Raw genomic sequence first — 23212 nt, forward strand, 5'->3', positions numbered from 1 at the left:
AGCAGATCATTTTCAGAGCTGATCCAATTGGTCAAAATACCAATTAGTGAAAAAAAAGATCAGAATTGGGCTGCAGGTATAAATCCAGCCTGTGTCCTGTGTGATTTCCAGTAGGTTACATACAGTGTAGAGTTCGAAGTGAGGTGTCCTGACTGTGTAAGCTCTGATTTTACTTTCAATCAATCAACATATTTGTCGTCCCAGTTAATTGAAATTAATTGTGCTGATGTTCCAATACACTGCATGGAAAAACCATAAAACATGAATTAACTCTATTTAAAGGGATACTTTGGATTTTTGTCAACTTCTCCAGAGTCAGATGAACTTGTCTATAACATTTTTATGTCTCTGTGTCCAGTATGAAGGAAGTTAGTTTCACGAGCATATGCTAAGTAATGTTACGCAATGACTGGAAGTCTATGGATATCTGCTAGCATGCTACTTCCAGTCATTGTGCTAACGCTAGTTAGCAACTTCCTTCAAACTGCACGCAGAGACATAAAAAATAGTATCCACGAGTTCATCTGACTTCATTACTAAAATCTCAAAGTATCACTTTAAATCGAGTTGAGAGAACCATTGATAGGGACGCATCACTAAACTTAATTCGTATCTCCTATTCTTTTTCCCCTTCCTCCACTCTCTCTCTCCCTCAGGAGTGGTGCGTGAGTTGGCTACCAAGTCAGACAGCAAGCTTAAGTCTATCTCCACCACCAGGCTCAACCCACAGCATCATCTCTGGTACGAACTGCCCAGATTTATGTTATAATTGCCATGAATGACTTGCATGTGCCCTGGATATGTTGTCATATCCTCACCATCTCCACTCAATGGTATTGAGCCAAGCCATAGGCCCATCTGTCTCTTACCCCCACTATGACACTGACAAGGCTGTGGTAACTTCTGTCTGGTGTTACTAAACCTCCACATTGTCGAAATTGGGCTCTAAATTAGTGGCTAAACCACAAACTAATGTCTTACATGTGTTGGCCTCAAGATGCTAAGAAAGCGCTAACGATGCATTACCTTTTAACTAGAAAGCTGATCCTGCAGGGCCATGTCCTTAGGGGCTTCATCCCAATACCGTGAAGTGGCTTCCTCCCCTATGATTTTCTTGTATCCTTTCTCACCTGAAAGGACTGGAAAGTGAGGACAAGCAGATGGGAAAGGAAACCATTTTTAGTATTTGGATTTACCATACACCCTTCCCTTGTTTCTGTGGTAATGATGAAACACGCTGTACATTCACTGAGAGAATTCATGGCTCAGTTAGTTATTATACTGCCCTTTTTTTTGTGTAGCTGAAAACCACAGCTACTCAGGGAACAGACTCACTGTTTGAACAAGACTGTAGGATGACTCAGGACTGTTTAATTGTTTATCATGCCTACCATTTCTGTGTAGCTTTTATAATCACACTATCGTGGATATAGTTGGAATAACTAACACATGGTCACTTTAAAGTCAACAAGAGACTTAGAAACCACAAAATACTACACAGAATTAGTATTACCTCTGTCTGCTCACTTTTGAAAACAAACTCACCCAGGAGGCCATTTTGAAACCATAGACCAAAGTCTTCTTTATGTGTCTGTGATACAGATGTCTATTTTTCCTGATTCATATCTCCACACTTTTGAGATCTGCCCCGTCTCAAAAGCACTTCGATTCAGAGTCTGATGTATGTGCCTGATGTACAATGTGACATTGTGAATATTAACCTGGTTGTCTCTTATGTAAGCCTTTCCTCTGTCTCCCCCCAGGCCCCTTGTGTGTGAAGACATGCAGACTGATGTGGAGGATGGCCAGCTACAGTTCTTCTACCTCCTGTCCTTTCTACATCAAGGTACATTAGGTGTGTGTGTGTGTGTGTGTGTGTGTGTATATATATATATATATATATATATATATACTGAACAAAAATATTAACACAACATGTAAAGTGTTGGTTTCATGAGATGAAAAAAAAAAAGACGCCAGACATTTTCCATATGCACAGAAATCGTATTTCTCATTTTGTGCACGCATTTGTTTACATCCCTGTTAGTGAGCATTTATCATTTGCCAAGATAATCCATCTACCTGATAGGCCCCTTTTTTCTCAATTTCCACCTGAATGACATGCCCAAAGTAAACTGCCTGTTGCTCAGGCCCTGAAGCCAGGATATGTATATAATTGGTACCATTGGAAAGAAAATACTTTGAAGTTTGTAGAAATGTTAAAATAATGTAGGAGAATATAACACAATAGATATGGTAGGAGAAAATACAAAGAAAAACCAACCAGAATTTTGGTTTTTGATAGACTATGCTTTACAATGGCAAGTATAAGGGTACTCAGTTCTATCTCACAGGATGCAATTCATATGACTTCCACATGGTGTCAGCAGTCTATGTTCAAGGTTTCAGGCTTGTAACTTCCAAATCGAATAAGAAATATCAGTTTTAGTACAGGGACACAGTCTTGGAAATTCGTGTTTGCGGGCGCCATGAAGACGAGACGCACCTGCTAAAATCGGTTTCCTAAATTGGACTGTGCAGTTAGATTAACAAGAATTTAAGCTTTCAACCAATATAAGACACTTGTATGTACCTAAATGTTTAATATCCATAATTTGTATGATTTATTTATTTGAATTGCGCGCCCTCCAGTTTCACCGGAAGTTGTCCAGCTAGCGGGACGCCTAGCCCTAAGAAGTAGCATGCTCATTACACATGTGCAACTTGTGCTGGGGACAATTAAAGGACACTTTTAAAAATGTGCCACAGATGTCTCATGTTTTGAGGGAGCGTGCAATTGGCATGCTGGCTGCAGGAATGGCCACCAGAGCTGTTGCAGGAGAATTTAATGTTCATTTTTGCACCATAAACCGCCTCCAACGTTGTTTTAGAGAATTTGGCAGTACGTCTAACTGGCCTCACAACCGCAGACCACGTGTAACCATGCTACACCAGGACCTCCACATCTGGCTTCTTCACCTGGGGATCGTCTGAGACCAGCCACCCGTACAGCTGATGAAACTGAGGAGTATTTATGTCTGTGATAAAGCCCCCAGTGGGTGGGCCTGGCTCCCCAGTGGGTGGGCCTGGCTCCCCAGTGGGTGGGCCTGGCTCCCCAGTGGGTGGGCCTGGCTCCCCAGTGGGTGGGTCTGGCTCCCCAGTGGGTGGGCCTGGCTCCCCAGTGGGTGGGCCTGGCTCCCCAGTGGGTGGGCCTGGCTCCCCAGTGGGTGGGCCTGGCTCCCCAGTGGGTGGGCCTGGCTCCCCAGTGGGTGGGTCTGGCTCCCCAGTGGGTGGGCCTGGCTCCCCAGTGGGTGGGCCTGGCTCCCCAGTGGGTGGGCCTGGCTCCCCAGTGGGTGGGCCTGGCTCCCCAGTGGGTGGGCCTGGCTCCCCAGTGGGTGGGCCTATGCCCTCCCAGGCGCTCTTGCTCAGTCATGTGAAATCCATAGATTAGGGCCTAATGAATTTATATTAATTGACTGATTCCCTTCTATGAACTGTAACTCAGTAAAATCGTTGAATTTGTTTTCCATTTGCGTTTTATATTTTTGTTTTATATTTAATGTTTCTTTGTGTAATTGAGTGTATCTGTGTGTCTCTCCCAGCCTGTGGCTGCAGACTTTGCATCTGTAGTGAAGCATGGCTGCAGGCTATGGGCTGTGCAGGTGAAAAGAATGTTAACTACTGTAATTGTAACATGCACTGACCTGCCTCTGCTGATGAGTTTTAAACTGGGTTTAAACATCAGAAGGATGGAGGATTCGTTTTAAACTGGGTTTAAACACCAGGAGGATGGAGGAATAGGTTTTAAACTGGGTTTAAACATTACTTTGCCACTATTGGCCTATTTATTGCCTTACCTCCTTACTTCATTTGCACACACTGTATACAGATTTTTCTATTGTGTTATTGACTGTACGATTGTTTATCCCATGTGTAACTCTGTGTTGTTTTTGTCACACTGCTTTGCTTTATCTTGGCCAGGTCGCGGTTGTAAATGAGAACTTGTTCTCAACTGGCCTACCTGGTGAAATATAAAAATAAAGTTGAGTCAGATCCAGTGTTGCAGGACTCCAGTGTTGCAGGACTTATTTATCACCCTATACCCCTGGTGATTGATTGTCGACTGATCAAAGCTGGACAGTTCCTTCTTGGTTTATTGGAGTAGATCAACACCGAGAGGAGGAGATGGAGAGGGGGAGAGAGAGGCAGCTGTTTCCCAGTGGGAGTGCCTGGGAGATGAGAGCTCTTTGTCTTATCTCACCACAGTACCGACATCCCACTGATATGGCTCTCCCCGTGTCTGTTAACCAGACGGTAAAACACTTTGAGACGTGCTATAAGGCCCCCAGTTAGATAAATACAATACAAGCCAAACTATTTAGATGCAAGTATATGATTATAATTTGTACAGGGGGGAGGTGGTTTAAACATTTATCCAAATGCATATTTTTTATTTGTTCTCTCTGCCAGAAGACCGTGTGACCCCTCTGACAGTGCTGGCCACCCGGGAAACCCTGTACCTGCTCAACGAAGACCACCAATGGAGCAAGAGCTTGCCCCACCCATCAGCCAATGAGAACGGGGGACCCTGCAGTGGGCGGGTCACTGTTCAGGAGACCCAGCCAATCAGCTGTGTCAGCTCTGTCCATCTATGGTCATCTGACCCGTGCAGAATGGACATCAAGCTTTACGATGAGGTGAGACTGAGGGAGGAAAGAGACGTGATTGGTCTTAAATTAGGAAGGACTTCTCCAAGTTCTCAATGGTAAACTGGATAAGCTAAATGCTATCATGAGCAAAGCTGGGCACACGTTTATGTTTTATTAGACATTTTTCAGGATGAAATCTCTTGAGATGCACCATCCTGTTTTCAAGAGTGTCCAGATGAAAACAACTAACAAACGAACAATACTTAGTAAGAAGAAGAATGTGGCAACTACTGTCTAATAACAATGAAATCTAATTTTATTTGTCACATGCGCCAAATCCAACCGTGAAATGCTTACTTACAAGCCCTTAACCAACAAGGCAGTTATAAGAAAAATAAATAAGAGTTAAGAAAATATTTACTAAATAAACTAAAGTAAAAAAAGAATCTATAACACTATAAAATAACAATAACAAGTCTATATACGGGTTGTTTCGGTACCATGTCAATTTGCGGGGCTACAGGTTAGTCGAGGTAATATGTACAGTACCAGTCAAAAGTTTGAACACCTACTCATTCAAGGGTTTCTTTATTTACTATTTTCTACATTGCATTTCAAACCTATGAATAACACATATGGAATCATGTAGTAACCAAAAAAGTGTTAAAGAAATAAAAATATATTTGAGATTTGAGATTCATCAAAGGAGCTACCCATTGCCTTGATGACAGCTTTTCACACTCTTGGCATTCTCTCAACCAGCTTCACCTGGAATGCTTTTCCAACCGTCTTGAAGGAGTGCCACATATGCTGAGCACTTGTTGGCTGCTTTTCCTTCGCTCTGCGGTCCAACTCATCCCAAACCATCTCAATTGGGTTGTTGGGTGATTGTGGAGGCCAGGTCATCTAATGCAGATCTCCATCACACTCCTTCTTGGTCAAATAGCCCTTACACAGCCTGGAGGTGTGTTGGGTCATTGTCCTGTTGAAAAACAAATGATAGTCCCACTAAGCTCAAACCAGATGGGATGGCGTATCGCTGTGCTAGCCATGCTGGTTAAATATGCCTTGAATTCTAAAATCACCAACAGTATCACATGCAAAGCACCATCACACCTCCTCCTCCATGCTTCTCGGTGGGAACCACACATGCGGAGATCAACCCTTCACCTATTCTGCGTCTCACAAAGACACGGCGGTTGGAACCAAAAATCTTACATTTGGGCTCATCAGACCGAAGGAAAGATTTCTACTTGGCTAATGTCCATTGCTCGTGTTTCTCATTATTGGTGTCCTTTAGTAGTGTTTTCTTTGCAGCGAATCGACCATGAAGGCCTGATTCACGCAAAGGGTGGCTACTTTAAAGAAACTCAAATGTAAAATATATTTAAATTTGTTTAACACTTTTTTTTGGTTACTACATGATTCCATATGTGTTATTTCATAGTTTTGAGTCTTCACTATTATTCTACAACAAAAAAAAATACCTTGGAAAAACCCTTGGATGAGTAGGTGTTTTAACTTTTGACCGGTAGTGTACCGGTAGATATTTACAAATGTCATCACATGGTGATGTTTCTATTAGTTAAAAAAAACAGTTTGATCTTAACATTTGAAAAATGTTGTTTTTATAATATGATCTATATGCTGTCCAAAAAATCATTCAGAATCTATCCTCAAACCCAGATATTTCAAACAATCAACACTTTCAAGCATTGTTCCATCACTTCCAAAAATGTTGAAATGGTCAGCAACTCATTCTTTGCCGTGTACCAAACCGCATGATATAGGTGTGTGTGTGTGTGTGTGTGTGTGTGTGTACATGTTTCAAGCAGACCACCATAGTCCCTGTGCCCAAGGAAGCGAAGGTAACCTGCCTAAATGATTACCGCCCCGTAGCACTCACATCGGTAGCCATGAAGTGCTTTGAAAGGCTGGTCATGGCTCACATCAACCGCATCCTTCCGGACACCCTAGGCCCACTCCAATTCACATACTGCCCCAACAGATCCACAGATGACGCAATCTCAATCGCACTCCACACCGCCCCTTCTCACCTGGACAAAAGGAACACCTATGTGAGTGCTGTTCGTTGACTACAGCTCAGCATTCAACACCATAGTGCCCATGAAGCTCATTACTAAGCAAAGGACTCTTGAACTAAACACCTCCCTCTGCAACTGGATCCTGGACTTTCTGACGGGCCGCCACCAGGTGGTAAGAGTAGGAAAACAACACGTCAGCCAATTCTGATCCTTAACACTGGTGCCCCTCAGGGGTGTGTACTTAGTCCCCTCCTGTATTCCCTGTTCATCCACGACTGCGTGGCCAAACACGACTCCAACACCACCATTATGTTTGCTGACGACACAACACTGGTAGGCCTAATCACCGACAACGATGTGACGGCCTATAGGCCCTCTCTCAATATGAGCATGACAAAGGAGCTGATTGTGGACTACAGGAAAAGGCGGGCCGAACATGCCTCGCTCAACATCGACGGGGCTGTAGTGGAGTGGGTCGAGAGTTTCAAGTTCCTTGGTGTCCACATCACCAATGAACTATCATGGTCCAAACATACCAAGACAGTCGTGAGGAGGGCACGACACAACCTTTTTCCCTTCAGGAGACTGAAAAGATTTGGCATGGGTCCCCAGATCCTCAAAAGGTTCTACAGCTGCACCATTGAGAGCATCCTGACCGGTTGCATCACTGCCTGGTATGGCATCTGACCGTAAGGTGCTACAGAGGGTATGGCGAACAGCCCAGAACATCACTGGGGCCAAGCTTCCTGCCATCCAGGACCTATATAATAGGCGGTGTCAGAGGAAAGCCCAGAAAATTGTCAGAGACTCCAGTCAGCCAAGTTAGAGACTTTTCTCTACTACCGCACGGCAAGCGGTACCGGAGCGCCAAGTCTTTGACCAAAAGGCTCCTCAACAGCTTCTATCCCCAAGCCATTAGACTGCTGAACAATTCATAAAAATTGCCACCGGACAATTTACATTGACCCCTCCCTTGTACACTGCCGCTACTCGCTGTTTGTTTGTTACCTATGCATAGTCACTTCGCCCCAACCTACATGTACAGATTACCTCAACTAGCCTGTACCCCTGCACACTGACTCGGTGCCGGTGCCCCTGTATATAGCCTTGTTATTCTTATTGTGTTATATTTTATATTTTCTTCTTCTTGACCTACACTGTTGGTTAAGGGCTTGTAAGGAAGCATTTCACGGTAAAGTCTACACTTGTTGTATTCGGCGCATGTGGCAAATAAAGTTTGATTTGAGCATGAGTGTCTGTATGTGTTTCCTGTGCAGATAGTGAAGGAGGAGAAGACGTGGTCGTTGCACTCTGACAGTGCAGAGCTGGTGCAGGACCTGCTGGTCTGGGTCAGAACACAATGGGAGAACATGTTCGGAGTCAAACTCGCCATCACCAACCTCACCCTACCAGCCTGAGGGAAAACATCCACCCTTCCAACTGTGTGTGAGTGTGGGTCTGTCTGTCTTCACTGTCAGACTTGACCCTCAATAGGACAGTATGTTTACCTGGTTTGAAGCCAACTATGATTTCCTCATGTTTGTTCACTTTTACAAAAGCACTGATCTGTTAACGCCTCATCTGAATCCCGTCCATTTTCTAACCCTGCCAGTATAGCCAGCCAGGGAGAGTGCCTTGTGGTGTTGCCAGTCCTGCTACGTTCTAATGCACCTTGAATATGTGAAAGGGGTGAGGGGGAATCATGTGTTTCTTTCAAGGGGGTGAGGACAGGATAAGGAGGGACAAAGGGTTTAAGCAAAAATGTGAGTTGAGGGGTAATTGTGTGTGTGTGTGTGTTATCAAGGAGGTTAGTCCATTCCTCTGAAGCTCAGTGGACTGTGACTTCATCAGGAGTCCCGGGACTGGAACAGTGAGTTGTGACATCACACGCTCGGCACAAGGCTCTCTAGCCATCCTGTGAGGCTCCGCTCCGGACACCTCTGATGTGACACCTCTTAGTTATTTTCTTTTTAATCAGGGTCTTTGATGTCTCTAAACACTGTGATTATGTAAAGGAAAAGGGCAACCGAAGGCCAAAGTAACCCAAGTGAAGAGTTGCAGCCAAAGGCAATGAACCGGGACAGTATCTGTGTTCTGTATCCTTGGGAAAAGTGCAGAATATGCATGATAGGGAATGTGAAAGGGCAGGGTTCTGACTGACCTGTTTTAAAGTGGGAGATGTTAGTTGGTTTGTGGCTGTCTGTTAAAATGTATAGTCTTAAACTGCACTAGAGGTATTAGCATAACTATATTGTGAATGTCAAGTGAATGCTATTTTTGATGTAGACAGATGAAAAGATGTGTAGAAGTGGATGACAAAAAGATGTGTGTAACTTAATTTATTTACCGTCAGCAAATCAATGATAAAAAACTATAGCTTTTTATACTTTAAATAAAAATGCATATCTGTGGTACAAATACATCCTCTTATGACACTGTATTTCCACATGTTTGTCCAACTCTTTCATTTTCACAGTGAGAAAGTTCCAATAGCTACTTTTCCCTCTGTAATCATGTAGTTCTGAAGTTTTTTAAATTTTTTATTGTCCTCACACAGTCAGCCCAACCTCAACCACAACCGCAGCAATGCACCCCCCCCCATCCCCATCGTCACGTTAATCCTCCAGTCATCCACGTGGCCACACAACTACCAATAATCATCACTTTCTGCCCCATCAGAACCCCTTGTGGTTCTTCAATGAAAACTTTGACAATTCCTAAGATTTTATTGTGTAATACAAGAACATTTCCACACCAAGTGACATTTTTCATAGGAGGAATACAAATTCTGAAAGGTTACACGAAGCTTTGAAATAGATTCATGTGTACTATAGGCTTAACCTTTACACTGATAGTCTGTCTATCCATTCCTGTCATGTCAGGGCTCACAAGGAAAGAAAGAAGCACTTTAAAACCCTCGATGTTAAATGATTTCCTTTCAGGGAGAGATTGGTCAGGACCAAATCTCCAAAGAGAAAGCAGCACAACGTCTAGGAAAAACTCCCTACAAGGAGGCAACCTATGGAAGAAACCTGGAGAGGAATCGTGCTCAAAGGGGATGGCAGTTCTCTTCTGGCTGGGCCGAGTGGGGAGTTAAGAGTACATGTGGCCATTCATTCCAGAAGTTTGAACGTTCATAGATCACCAGCAGGGTCATATAATAACCATGGTGGCTATAGAGAGGGCAACAGTTCAACAACTCGGGAGTCAATGTCAGTTGGCTTTTCATGACCAGGTGTTCTGAGATGAGAGAGAGTGGCCGGTGAATCGGGGTCAGGGGTCAACAGCAGCAGTCAGGACCACAGAACAAACTGGATCAGTACGACCAGGTGGACGGGACAGGAACAGCCAGGAGTCGTCAGGCCAGGTAGTCCTGAGGCATGGTCCTCCAGGACGGGAGACATAGAGAGATGGAGGAGAATTAGAGAATGGAATGCTACTAAATACATGGAAACAATACTATGAGCCTGTCCTCCTATAGCAGCCTCCTCTGATAGAGAGAGCATGCCTAAGAACACACAGTACATCAGATAAGGCAAGACAGACTGATGATAGTCCCCTGGCACATAGGCTATTGCAGCATAGATCCTGGGGACTGAGACAGGTCGCAAGACACTGTGACCCCGTCCAATGTTACACCTGAATGGGGCCAATCAGGCAGGATATAACCCCACCCACTTTGCCGAAGCACAGCCCCCACACCCCTGTACACACCGATTTAACATTTTCAAGTAGTTCTTGTTTGCCCAGTTAGTAGAGCATGGTGCTTGCAATGCCATGGTTGTGGATTCAATTCTCATGGTGGACCAGTACGAAAAAAAACTATGAAAACGGATGCACTTGGTACTATAAATCAGTCTGGACAAGTGTCTGCTAAATGACTAAAATGTGAAATAAAACATCTGCGACGCACAACTCTACTAATCAACCCACCACATGGCTAATAAAGAACTGTTATTTGATGTCCTACTCCCCCCCCAAATGGTAGGGAACACAGGGGAACACAGCACCAGATATGTAATACATCCGATCTACCTGGCAGGCACATACGTCAAAATGTTAAGACTTCATTTGTACGGACCAACAGTTGCCCAAAGGAGACACTAATTCAACTGACTGCGTAAAAGACCCAGAGGTGATAGACTGACATTCACGTGGAGATGAAGATGTGGGGACATTTTCTCTACTTGCGTGAGACGGATTGGGATAGTAGTGTTAAATATCACAACATACACACTTCCTGCAACATTCTTGGGGCCCTTGACACTGCTCTGGCAATGCTACTCAAGCGTTGCCCACCCCTGGGAGAAGACAGCAGTGTCCCAGTCCTGCTGTCACTGCCATGCAGGGAGGGGGCTTTCTTCTGTTTGTTTTTCCAGAGTTAAGACCAACAGTTCCTTATTGAGCACTGTGAATGACACCAGAGAGAGTCAACATACCACCTGTAAGTAGTAAATACACCCCCCCCATGAAAAATATTGCAGTTAGAGTGCAGTATAACTGCACTATGCTGCAAATACTGCATTCAAAATAAATAAAATACTGCAGTAATTGTGCAGTGTAACTGCAGTTAAGAGTGCAGTAGAACTGCAGTTATTCTGCAATTACTGTGTTAAAAATACCACAGTCAACTGCAGTTACTGCACTTTTACTGCAGTTTCAAAACTGCAATCATTTTTTGGAAGGGCTTTGTTGATGGCAACGAGCCCTTCCTGGCTGTGAAGATGGGATGGGACTCTGTTCAGGAAACGTGTTAAAGACCCACTGGGTAAAAACGGGTTGTATCAACGTATCAACCTACCAAAAAATAAATAAAAAAAGTGAAAACCGATTGGATTTGCAAAAAGTAATCACTGTAAAGGGAATTTCCTCCTAACTTATAACATAAATCCAATAACATGGTGACATGCTTTGTTGATTTCATGTGGAATTCACATTAGTTTACAACTCAACCAAATGTAAATCAAAACTAAACATTGAACTGATGTCTTTACCCAGTGCCTTTTAAGAAAAAAGATTGCAGTCAGAATGCAATACAATGCAGTATAACTGCAGTTAAAGTGCAGTCTACCTGCAGTATGCTGCAAATACTGCATCCAAAATATCACCGTTTTTTTTACTGCAGTAATTTTGCAGTGTAACTTCAGTTACAGTGCAGTAGAACTGCAGTTATTCTCCAATTACTCTATCCAAAATACCTCAGTCGACTGCAGTTACTGCAGTTTCATAACTGCAATATTTTCTTGTAAGGGTGGGGAGGGTGTTTTAAAGAGATTCAGTAGGAGTGGATTATGCTTTTGATTATCACACCTATGGCATAATAAACCAGCTGTAGTAAACAACATTAGCGGACCTGTTTTGTCTTGCATGACGCCCACATGTTTGACGTAGGTACTCTGTATTGTTCCAATAAACTCCAGCAGCACTTACCCTATTAAATCTGTCTCCTGTTATTTCAAACAAGGTTTTTGTTTGGCAAATAAGCCTGTGATAGATGGGTTCCGGGTTTGTGGACGTTACAGTGGGACCGGTCTATTACCATACCATATATGACAAACATCGGATGTTGGCACCACTATGCAAGCTGTTATGTGTGAATTTAAAGGTTTTAACAGTGGAGGAATGTGTACACACAGCCCATTTTAATTGTGAGAGCATGTGCGCTGAGACCAGCCAAAATACCAAGCTTGAGTTCAGGCAACAGGTGCTTCGACTCAAGATTGGAATTTTCTATTCTACTTTTATCAAACTCACTTGGGAGGTATGCTTTTGGGTTCAAGATGCTGTAGACATTGAATCACTGGCATCTTGCTATGTATGACACACGATACACAATCTTATCAATAAGTGGAGGCTGCTGAGTGGAGGACGGCTCATAATAATGGCTGGAACGGAGCATATGGAATAGCATCAAACACCTGGAAACACATGTGTTTAATGTATTTCATTCCACTTACGCCGCTCCAGACATTACCACGAGCCCGTCCTCCCCAATGAAGGTGCCACCAACCCCCTGTGCTATCAATTAGGATATTATTAGTTTTACAAGTGACAGAAATGCATATGCCATTTCCCCAGTAGACTTACGATACATATTAGACATAGCTACATAACTAGAGTGGACATTCTTTGGCCATCTGGACACAGGCACACAGCTGGGCTGCTGTGGAATCCCACAGCCATTCTCTCACAGTGTTGAGCTGAGTGTCGATCTGGTTCTGGTCCAGCTCTACAACTGTGTGATAGGGACAGCAGGGGGCATGTTGTTATAGCATACTCTTTCTCCCTATCTACACAACCAACAAGACAGACAGGGAGCAGCTGGGGCAGGGTAGCCTAGTGGTTAGAGTGTTGGACTAGTAACCAAAAGGTTGCAAGTTCAAATCCCCCAGCTGACAAGGTGCAAATCTGTCGTTCTACCCCTGAACAGGCAGTTAACCCACTGTTCCTAGGCCGTCATTGAAAATAAGAATTTATTCTTAATTAACTGACTTGCCTAATTAAATAAAGGTTAAAAAATTGTGACATAAATTGTGACATGTATAACTAACTACCTCAATATAACTACCTCAAAGTTAAAGCAGATCCTTAACGGCACCTCCCTATTGTGTTTTTTGATTGTAGAGGCTATAAAAGGCTATTTCCTAAATCTCTGGCTTTCTTTAATTAATCTGAGAATAGCAATGAAATTATATTTTAAAAAGTGTGAACTTAATTACAGTAAACAGCAAACAGTATCTAGTCAGCTAGTATATCTCACGTTTCAGTTAAGGGCCTCCTAAACGGGGCAGGGTTACGTGGAGGTATGGTAGGAGGAGAAAAGGGATTTCGGGACTCTTCTTTTGTCCTGCATGAATGTGTTTGGGGCCCCGACATGGATGCAGGGGTCACATGGTACTACAAAGCGCCGAATGGGTTAAAAAAGAGGGGGTTGTAGTTTTATGAAAGAGCCGCGGAGGAGAAAGAACAGTTGTTGATAGTTTGGAGAGGCTACGAGGGGAATTAAGGCTGAAAACAAGAAGGACAGTTTTGAGCCTTAAAGGTGAGTTTTTGCGAGGAGACCCATAATCCTTTGAGATGTTTTTTTTACATGGTTCACAAACGCTCAATGTAACTTTACACGCAGTTTAATTTACTAGTGTCAATGTATTACTTCCACAAGTTGCTGCCTATCAATCCTTGCTCAAAGTTTAACGATACTTTTTTGTCCCCTAAATTACCACGGTTGTGTGCGCGCAGTCAGCGAAGCTACAATCGTGTGATCTTTAGCTTTTCTTGGGCAATTTGACTCAAGGCGCGTAGGTTTGCTTCTTTTGTATTAATTTAATCTAAATTCAGAATTTACAATGAAATGGTTGTCCGGAATCAAGTTTTTTAATATTGTTTGCTGAGTGTATCAACAACGGTTACGGGCCAATGTTTCTGATGGATTTTTCCATCACTTTTTTTTTAACCAAACGCCTTCCAGCCATGATGTCAAACTTTGTTTAGACCTTCATTATCTCGATAATCTTAACATCAGTTATTTTTATCAATCGAGATATCAACCCCTCGTTAAGCAGTTCATTTTAACGCGTGTAGCCAATTTAGTCGCTAATGAAACGCTTGATGGTGAGTAAACAAGCCTTATCTAAATTCTCCGGCTCATTGGCCTTCTACACAGTCCACATCATACAGTCACCGTTCTATGAGTGACATAGTGAAGTTCAATGACTGGTGTTTGTAGGTTTATTGGTTGCCATGTGTGACCGACAGCATGCAGTCAGTGGTTTCATGCATGTGCCCTCGGCCTACACCATGGGCCATCTCTGTTTTTGGTTAGAGGCCAAGGAATGTTAACACGCTGTACCTTGACCGGATACCTTCACTACCAGGCCTTCTGCACTGCTCAACTCCCATCCCCCTCTTTACTTCACTGACTTGTAATTAACCACATTCCTTTGCTGGCTCAGTAGCCTAGGATGAGCTTTGGTCCAGATGAGAAGGAGCTACTCTGTCTTGGTCAGTTGTTGATTTTGAGGGCTTGAAGTGTTTAGTAGGCTTATTTGCCCTCACACCTCAACTGTTTTTGTGTGTGAACCTTTCAAATATCACCCACATGTTAGCCTATCAGGTGGCCATCTTTACTGGTCCATTTAGTCTAGTGTTCTCTTGCTGTTTGGGTTTAATTTGAATGCCAGGCCTAGGTTGTCCGGGTTGCCTTGGTGGAAGAAGTTTGCATCGGGTTAGAAGTGATTACATTGGTCTTGGATCCGGTTACCACCTGGGCGTGAGCCAGGTGCCCAGCTCTAGCATCTGAAGATGTCTCAAAACCAAGGTGATGTAGGTGAACACATGGAGTAATGAGTAGGATTCTGTTTTCACGTGCAAAAGTGATTGATTTTGATAAATGCTTTATCTGCCTCCCCAATAAACTACACCGAACAAAAAAATATAAACGCATGAAAAGTGTTGGTCCCATGTTTCATAAGCTGAAATAAGATGCCAGAAATGTTCCATATGCACAAAAAGCTTCTTTCAAATGTTCTGCACAAATGTTACATCCCTGTTAGTGAGCATTTCTTCTTTGCCAAGATATGCCACAACTGTCAGGTGGATGGACGATTAAACGGCACAATCCTTAACACCCTGTGCAACTTGTGATGGGGGCAAAAGGCCACTAAAATGTGCAGTTTTGTCAACACAATGCCATAGATATTTTTTTTTTTTTTTTGGGGGTGCAATTGGTATGCTGACTGCAGGAATATAGACCAGAGCTGTTGCCAGAGAATTGCATGTAAATTTTTCTACCATAGGCCACCTGCGTTTTCAAGAATTTGGCAGTACGTCTAACCAGCTTCACAACCGCAGATCACGTGAATGGCGTCATGTTGGCGAGTGGTTTACTGATGTCAACATTGTGAAGAGTGCCCCATGGTGGGGTTATGGTATGGGTAGGGATAAGCTACAGACAATGAACCCAATTGCATTTTATTGATGGCAATTTTGAATGCAGAGATACCGTGAAGAGGTATTGAGGCCCATATGCATCTGTGACCAACAGATGCATATCTGTATTCCCAGTCATGTGAAATCCATAGACTAGGGCCTAATTTATTTCAATTGACCAATTTCCTTATGAACTGTAACTCTGTGAGGTCTTTGAAATTGTTGCCTTTATATTTTTGTTCAGTGTAGTTTAAAAAAAAAATTCGAACAACACTACCATTCAAAAGTTTGGGGTCACTTAGAAATGTCCTTGTTTTTAAAAGAAAAGCAAATGTTTTTGGTCCATTAAGTGGTCCATGAGTTTCAGAAGACAGGTCTTTGTTTCTGGCCATTTGAGCCTGTAATCGAACTCACAAATGCTGATGCTCCAGATACTCAACTAGTCTAAAGAAGGCCAGTTTTATTGCTTCTTTAATGAGAACAACAGTTTTCAGCTGTGCTAACATAATTGCAAAAGTGTTTTCTAATGATCAATTAGCCTTTTAAAATTATAATTGGAACACAGGAGTGATGGTTGCTAATAATGGGCCTCTGTACACCTATGTAGGTATTCCATAAAAAACAGCTGTTTCCAGCTACAAAGGTCATTTACAACATTAGCAATGCCTACATTGTATTTCTGATCAATTTTATGTTATTTTAATGGACAAAAATATGCTTTTCTTTCAAAAATGAGAACATTTAAGTGACCCCAAACCTTTGACCGGTAGGGTATATTTTATAGGAAATATGTTTCTGATGCACCATGCTGCTGCCTTGACAACATGCCTAAAACGGTGCAGATTACTGTTTGAGTTGAGAACGGCGCTCCTCCCTCACCTCTTTTGCCGTTCACGTCACGGGCCATAGACCGGTGCACCGTGGTTCAGCTTAATCAAACTCCCTGACTGCCCACTTGTTTACATCTCTTCACTAGATATCCTAGATGGCCTTTTTGCTGTATAGGATGCCAGTGTTTCTTTGGCCTGGTTTAATATTCTCTCCTGTGTTGGAGGAACTTAACTGGACACATGGCTTTTGCTGGCATGAGCAGTGCAGCATGCCTGTTAGCTGTGGGCTAGGCTTCAATTGACCAAAGCTGAAATGGTACGCATTGGGAAGGTGGCATTGCTTTTCAAAGCCAGAAGGAAGTTCAGAAGAGAGCTGGCTGACCCATTTTCTTGCACAATGCTTAGGCTGCTGGGACAGTGTTTTTTTGTTTTGAAGAGCGGTTTGATTACATGGACCATTATGTGACATTGGATGTTCTAATTACCTGAGACATTTTAGACAATGGCTAGATAATACCTGTCATCTTCAATGGCTGTTGTGTTCTCAAAGTACACTGTGAAATGGAGAGGATCCAGTATCAGATCACTGAGGAGATTGTCACTGAACATATTCATAGTGTCTCAGAGTAGGAGTGCTAATCTAGGTTCTGTTTAGCCAGTTTAAATATGCTGGGTCCATTGCATATCTACTAACAGGAGATCACTTGCACCTGTGTGTTAAAACAAACTTTCAACCAAAAACACAGAAGAATAAACCAGCCGATCTCATATTGTTACCGTGTCAAGAGTCTGATACCACTACTTCTGCCCCAATGATCTAAAATATTCATTGTAACAATATATGATTATATTTCCTACAGAACATTTCATCTTTAATGTTAGAATATTATTTAAAGTTACTTGAAACTACAATTTTAAATGAACTGATTCTAAACTCCATCATGATTGGGTTGATTTAGGTACATTTTAATGTGAACAGTTCTGGAAGTTTTCTCTCCAAGTATTTACTATACTGTATTAAGACAAGTTGTTACTTTTTCCATTTCATGTGATCTTTAAGAACAAACATTGTCCAGTGAAAATGTGTAGGGTTAACTGCCACGGGTTAACTGCCACGGGTTAACTGCCACGGGTTAACTGCCACGGGTTAACTGCCACGGGTTAACTGCCACGGGTTAACTGTTAACACAGATTTGCAGTGGTAAACTAGGAAAGACATTGATTCAGTTGTACAGAATGATGGTCAAATAGGCCTGTTAAATCGGCTTACTGCACCCATTCCGGAAAAGCGGGCAGCCCCCCAAAGTCAAGTTGAGAGGACCTGGCAATGCCATGGATGGCAGATTGGCGAGGTATGCCCTCAGGTACTGGCACTAGATCAGGACTTTGTCGTGTCACCTCACCCACATGTATTCTGGGATATTTGAAACCAGAGATGACTAGTGTGGGAAAGAAGGGCTAGTTCTTGTTTCTTGGAACACCTAGAAAGTCAGCAAGGTAAATGGAGGTCTTTGATGAAGATGAGTAATGATGACTGTTGATTTTAGATGAACACTCCTAGACAGGTTCATGTTGAATACAGTGCGCGCTAAAGGTTTTGGGACAGTGGCTCATTTTCTTGTTTTGCTGCTGTACTCCAGCACTTTGGATTGGAAATGATGGAATGACTGAGGTTAAAGTGCAGATGATGTGCATTATATTTCTGTTTCACTTTCTCTCTCACTCATCATTATTCACGATTCATTCAGGATTTTCCGTAATCCTGGTAGCATACACATTAAAGAAGCGCTTTAGAAACGTATCATATTTATAAAAAGTGACTCATGGCACAATACACTATTTACCATTCATTAATATTTGGTGCAAAATAATATGAAACAACCAAAAACAAACAGCAAATGCTTCCAACACATTTCTAAAGTCACAAGCTTGATGTTTTCATTGCTTGCTATTATTTTTTTAACCTTTATTTAACAAGGCAAGTCAGTTAAGAACAAATCCTCATTTTCAATGACGGCCTAGGAACAGTGGGTTAACTGCCTGTTCAGGGGCAGAATGACAGATTTGTACCTTGTCAGCTTGGGGGTTTGTACTTGCAACCTTCCGGTTACTAGTCCAACGCTCTAACCACTAGGCTACCCTGCCGCCCCATGAATATAGGGCCAAATACTTAACCTTTTACTAATTTAATACACATAAGTGCATTTGTCCTAATACTTTTTTTAAATTGGGGGGGGGGGTACATAGCGCTGCTATGTACAAAAAGTACTGTGATTTCTAAATGGTTCACCCAATAATACCCTCAAAGTAAAGCTGACATCTGCACTTTAACCTCAGTCACTATCATTTCATATCCAAAGTGCTGGAGTACAGAGTCAAAACAATCCCACTATCCTGATACTTCTGGAGCTCACTGTGTACACAGTATGCCATTGAAATGTCTGTACACACTTTACTGGGGACAATTTATTTCCTTGCAGTAGCTTCTATCTTGACCTACCTCCTCATCTAGCATAATTCACTGTCCTGGTAAATACTGTGACTCTACAGGCTGACCCCCTCCAGTCCTTTGTCTTCCTATCCTGCTGCTGCTAAGCTTTCCCATCTGGTCTGCCTTGCTTCTCTGACCCGCACCATCCTCTCTCCCCAGTGTGAAGTCCCAGCTTGCTGTGACTTGCCGACCCCAGTCTTTAGAGGTGGTAGTGAGCAGGCTGGGGTTTGGAATGACAGGGCGTTGTAAGAATGTAGGTGGGAACCACAATCCACTAGGGTACCACGTGATACAGTATGGACTGACCTGGTCTTTTTCTACTGTCAAGAATCTATTTTTGTTGGGCCGGTCCACCGGACAGTATACATGGTTCACTAGCAGTTCAGTCTATAAAAATTACCTTTTAACTTTTTTTTATTGTGCTTCCAAATGAACAACCTCCTTTTTACATCACAGCAAAAAGCATATTGTGAAACCAGAAACCACACTTGTTAAATCCTTCACAAGGAAACCTATGGCCATAGATCTGAAGCCTGGGTGTGAGACATGGACGTTGCAACACGTTCATCTCGTGATACTTCTACCACAGTACTCCCACTAGGTCATTATATTCTACCTGGCGCCTGCTCTTCTGGTTCCTATAATAATATTTAACCTGGGAGTGTGTCATCATCCAACCCTCCCTGTGCCCTCCTTTTATATGCACGTATGGCTCATCATTTATGAACGTTGTGGATGGAGTGGAGCAATATTTGATTTGATCAATAGGGGGCACAAGTGTTTTATTTTTCTAGAGAGTGGGGTTGGGGTCAATGAGGCCATTTTTAATTCAGTCAAATTCCCTTTCAGGAATAGGAAGTAGCCTTTTCAGTTAACTGTTTTGTCAATTCATGTTCAGGGGTCAATAAGAACTGGTTTCAACCAATCCAGCTTATCCTCTTGCTCCTAACACTCGTCCCACCTCCATAACTGACATGATGATCAGGGTGTTCTTTCTTTCTTTGAAAATCTGAAGATGAGCCAGGTGCACCAGAAACCGCTTTTTCAGGTAACTGTCACACTGAAAATAACATCACCCCCCCCAGAGCTGAGAGGGCTCCTGGCCAGGTGTCTGCTGAGGCCTCATCATGAGCTGGAGCTTCCTGACGCGTCTCCTGGATGAGATCTCCAACCACAGCACGTTTGTGGGGAAGATCTGGCTGACTGTGCTCATCATCTTCCGCATCGTGCTGACGGCCGTGGGGGCGAGACCATCTACTACGATGAACAGGCTAAGTTCGTCTGCAACACGCAGCAGCCCGGGTGTGAGAACGTCTGCTATGACGCCTTCGCTCCTCTCTCACACGTCCGCTTCTGGATCTTCCAGGTGAGACTGAGTCAAGCATATGGAAATGTTTTCTCAAGGTAGGGTGAAGTAACTATAAGGTGTGTGTGTGTGTAGCCATAACAGATGGGATGTATAACCTGTTGACACAAACAAACCATTAACTGCTTATGTCTTTGTAAGCAATCGCTCAGGGACTGTGAATTCCCTGTCTACCATCCACTCCCTCCCTCTCTCCTCCAGGTGATCCTGATCACCACCCCTACCATCATGTACTTGGGCTTTGCCATGCACAAGATCGCCCGCATGGACGATGTTGAGTACCGACCTCTTCATCGCGCCGGGAAGAGGAGAATGCCCATCGTGACCCGGGGGGCACAGCGGGACTACGAGGAGGCAGAGGACAACGGAGAGGAGGACCCCATGATCACTGAGGAGATCGAGGTGAAGGACAAAGAGAAGGTGACAGAAGGTAGGGCGAGGCACAGCTTCTCCTCAAACTGTCTCTTTTCATTCACACTGGTTATGAAGTTGTCACCAGAGAAATGGCTTTTTATTTGACTTTAAATCTGTGTGTGGATCACACCCGTCCCTTTACTTTGACTTGCCCTGTGGCTTGCTGTCAGTGAGTTAGTTTGTCTCTGCCTCGTCTCCAGGCTCTGTGAAGAAGCACGACGGTCGGCGGCGGATCGCGCGTGACGGCCTGATGAAGGTGTACGTGTGTTCGCTGATCTCACGCATCGCCTTCGAGGTGGCCTTCCTGTTAGGCCAGTATGTCCTCTACGGCTTCGAGGTGGCGCCCTTCTACGTGTGCACGCGCTCTCCCTGTCCGCATACGGTGGACTGCTTCGTCTCGCGGCCCACCGAGAAGACTATCTTCCTCCTGGTCATGTACGTGGTGTCTCTCCTCTGCACCACACTCACCCTCCTGGAGATTCTCCATCTCGGTGTCGGCGGAGTCCGAGACACCCTCCGCGGGCGCGCCAGGCGCCACCCCACCCCGGCTCTTCCCCCTGTGGCCCGGGGGTCCCTTTGCAGTTCCCGCCATGGACCCACGGCCCCGCCAGGGTACCACACGGTCCTGGGGAAGAAGGACCCGGCAGGCAAGCTGAAGGCAGAGTTCAGGGATCCGTTGGCGGGGGACTATGGGAGGGAGAGCCTGGGGGACGAGGCGTCCAGCAGAGACCTGGAGAGGCTGAGGAAGCACCTGAAGATGGCCCAGCAGCACCTGGACTTGGCCTACCAGAACGAGGAGGGCCAGGGGTCCCCGTCACGGAGCAGCAGTCCTGAGAACAACACCACGGCTGCAGAGCAGAACAGACTCAACTTGGCTCAGGAGAAACAGGCGGCGGCCAGGGAGAAAGGTAAGGATGTCAAATAGTATCTGACTGCTGAACGGGTCAAAACAATATGAAGGAAGGTTTCTAGCTTTATCAGTCCTACGAAAGAGCGATTGAAGAAGGTGTCATATGTATTTTTCAGACATTGTGTTTATTTGAACCTGTTCCAGATTCCTTAAGCCATTTTGAATGACTGTACAGAATGACATTAACCTAATATAACCCCACAGTACTGTTTGTTCCCATGAAGTAGTAGAGAACCTAGAGATCCCTCTATTTCCTGTCTAACATGTTGTTCCCTCAGGAGTACATGCCTGAATCCTGCTTAATGCCTGCTCGCCTGCCTGCCTGCTTTCTCTTCCCAACTGGCCCTCCACGGATGGGGAAGCACATGGGAACACAGCCAGCCAGCGGAGAGACTGAAGAGTGTGGTTGTGTGAGGGATGGAGGGCCTTGCAGTATTAAGGGCCAGGGACAACTTAAATGTAAAGCTGCCCAAGCTTCCGTAAAGCTACAGTACAAATCTCCTTAGCGTCTGACTCATTCAACTTGAGTGCCTCCAAATCCTTTGGTCTCAAGTTTCAGCTTGCCCAAACCCCACACCCTACTTTGGCAGTGCCTGTCGCTGAAGCACAGCCTTCTAGATGTAGTCGACACCCCGTTTTGGTTTGTCCATTTTTGTTTCAATTTTTTCCGCAGTCATTCTTTTCCAAAGTGTTCTCCAGTCAGTTTCTGTAGTCTGTCAGGTGACTGGCTCTCATCCACTTTAAGCTTTAATTTACCCCCCTCCTCTCTATTGACAAAGTTTACTAGTCGGTCCAATTTTAAAAGCGAGGCTCAACAAAGTCTTAAAAGCATTTACTGCACATGTTATGCCAGGGCTTGTTGTTGCTGGATACAGAGTGAACCACAATGAACACTTGCCTGCGGGGGATGTCCTTTTGCACAGACACTAAGAGGATGTTTCTGTGTCCATGTATGTGTGTTGTATACAAGGTGGTGGGAGGTTTTCTGAAAGTGCAGTTCTTTAGCGAACGCTTTTAACTTCATCTTGGACGTTAACTGTACTACTTTTTTCAGAGGATTAGTAATTAAAAATGAATTGTTTTGACATTCCATGAGACTCCACTCATTGTTAAAGCCTTGTATATTAGTCATTCCAACAAATTGGCCAAATGTGATAAATACCTGGGAAATGCTTGAATCCTGTGATGCCTATAAATGTTCTTCCATGCGGTTGAAACACCTGTAGTCCTCCTGTACCTGTCATTTTGCTCCTGTCCTGGTTCCTTTTGTTCATGCTAGTCGGTGAGTTGTTTTGTTTAAACTTTTTTATGTTTGTACTGGAATTCCAAGGAGGCAAATGCACCAACATTAGCTTATCTGTCATAATGTGATGGTTCTTTGAAATGGTTGAGCTGGAAACGATCATGTCGTGCGCTGTGTTCATTTCATTTTTTAAATTCGGTACAAAAATATCATTCTATTTTTTTTCAATATTTGTAGTATTTTTGTTACATTGTTTTGTAGTTTTTGTAACTGTAGAGTTTAGTTTCATAGAAATACATGAATAAATATATTTGAACAGAATGACTTTGCAATGTC

At 43.7% G+C, this 23212-nt stretch overlaps 2 protein-coding genes across 5 annotated transcripts in view; both read left to right on the forward strand.

Annotated features, from left to right (window-relative positions):
- LOC112266340 (serine/threonine-protein kinase 11-interacting protein) overlaps positions 1 to 9114 on the forward strand; it is a 53420-nt gene extending 44306 nt beyond the window's left edge. For 3 of the 4 annotated variants that reach the window (XM_042296724.1, XM_042296726.1, XM_042296727.1), the window contains exons 23-26: positions 657 to 741; positions 1764 to 1846; positions 4471 to 4697; positions 7972 to 9114. In XM_042296724.1, coding sequence (XP_042152658.1) covers positions 657 to 741; positions 1764 to 1846; positions 4471 to 4697; positions 7972 to 8112 — 536 coding nt within the window. In that variant the 3' untranslated portion in view covers positions 8113 to 9114. The remainder of the gene's footprint in view (positions 1 to 656; positions 742 to 1763; positions 1847 to 4470; positions 4698 to 7971) is intronic. The other variant, XM_042296725.1, reaches the window with a different exon arrangement.
- A 4388-nt stretch (positions 9115 to 13502) lies between these two features.
- On the forward strand, positions 13503 to 23197 carry LOC112266338 (gap junction gamma-1 protein). Its single transcript, XM_024443724.2, is given in 6 exon segments — positions 13503 to 13736; positions 20029 to 20179; positions 20182 to 20309; positions 20511 to 20739; positions 20924 to 21631; positions 21912 to 23197. Coding segments are annotated over 5 exon segments (1188 nt in total). The 5' UTR covers positions 13503 to 13736; positions 20029 to 20070; the 3' UTR covers positions 21926 to 23197.
- Positions 23198 to 23212: the final 15 nt, after the last annotated feature.

Source organism: Oncorhynchus tshawytscha, linkage group LG14 (assembly GCF_018296145.1).
Source record: "Oncorhynchus tshawytscha isolate Ot180627B linkage group LG14, Otsh_v2.0, whole genome shotgun sequence".
Lineage (NCBI taxonomy): Eukaryota > Metazoa > Chordata > Actinopteri > Salmoniformes > Salmonidae > Oncorhynchus > Oncorhynchus tshawytscha.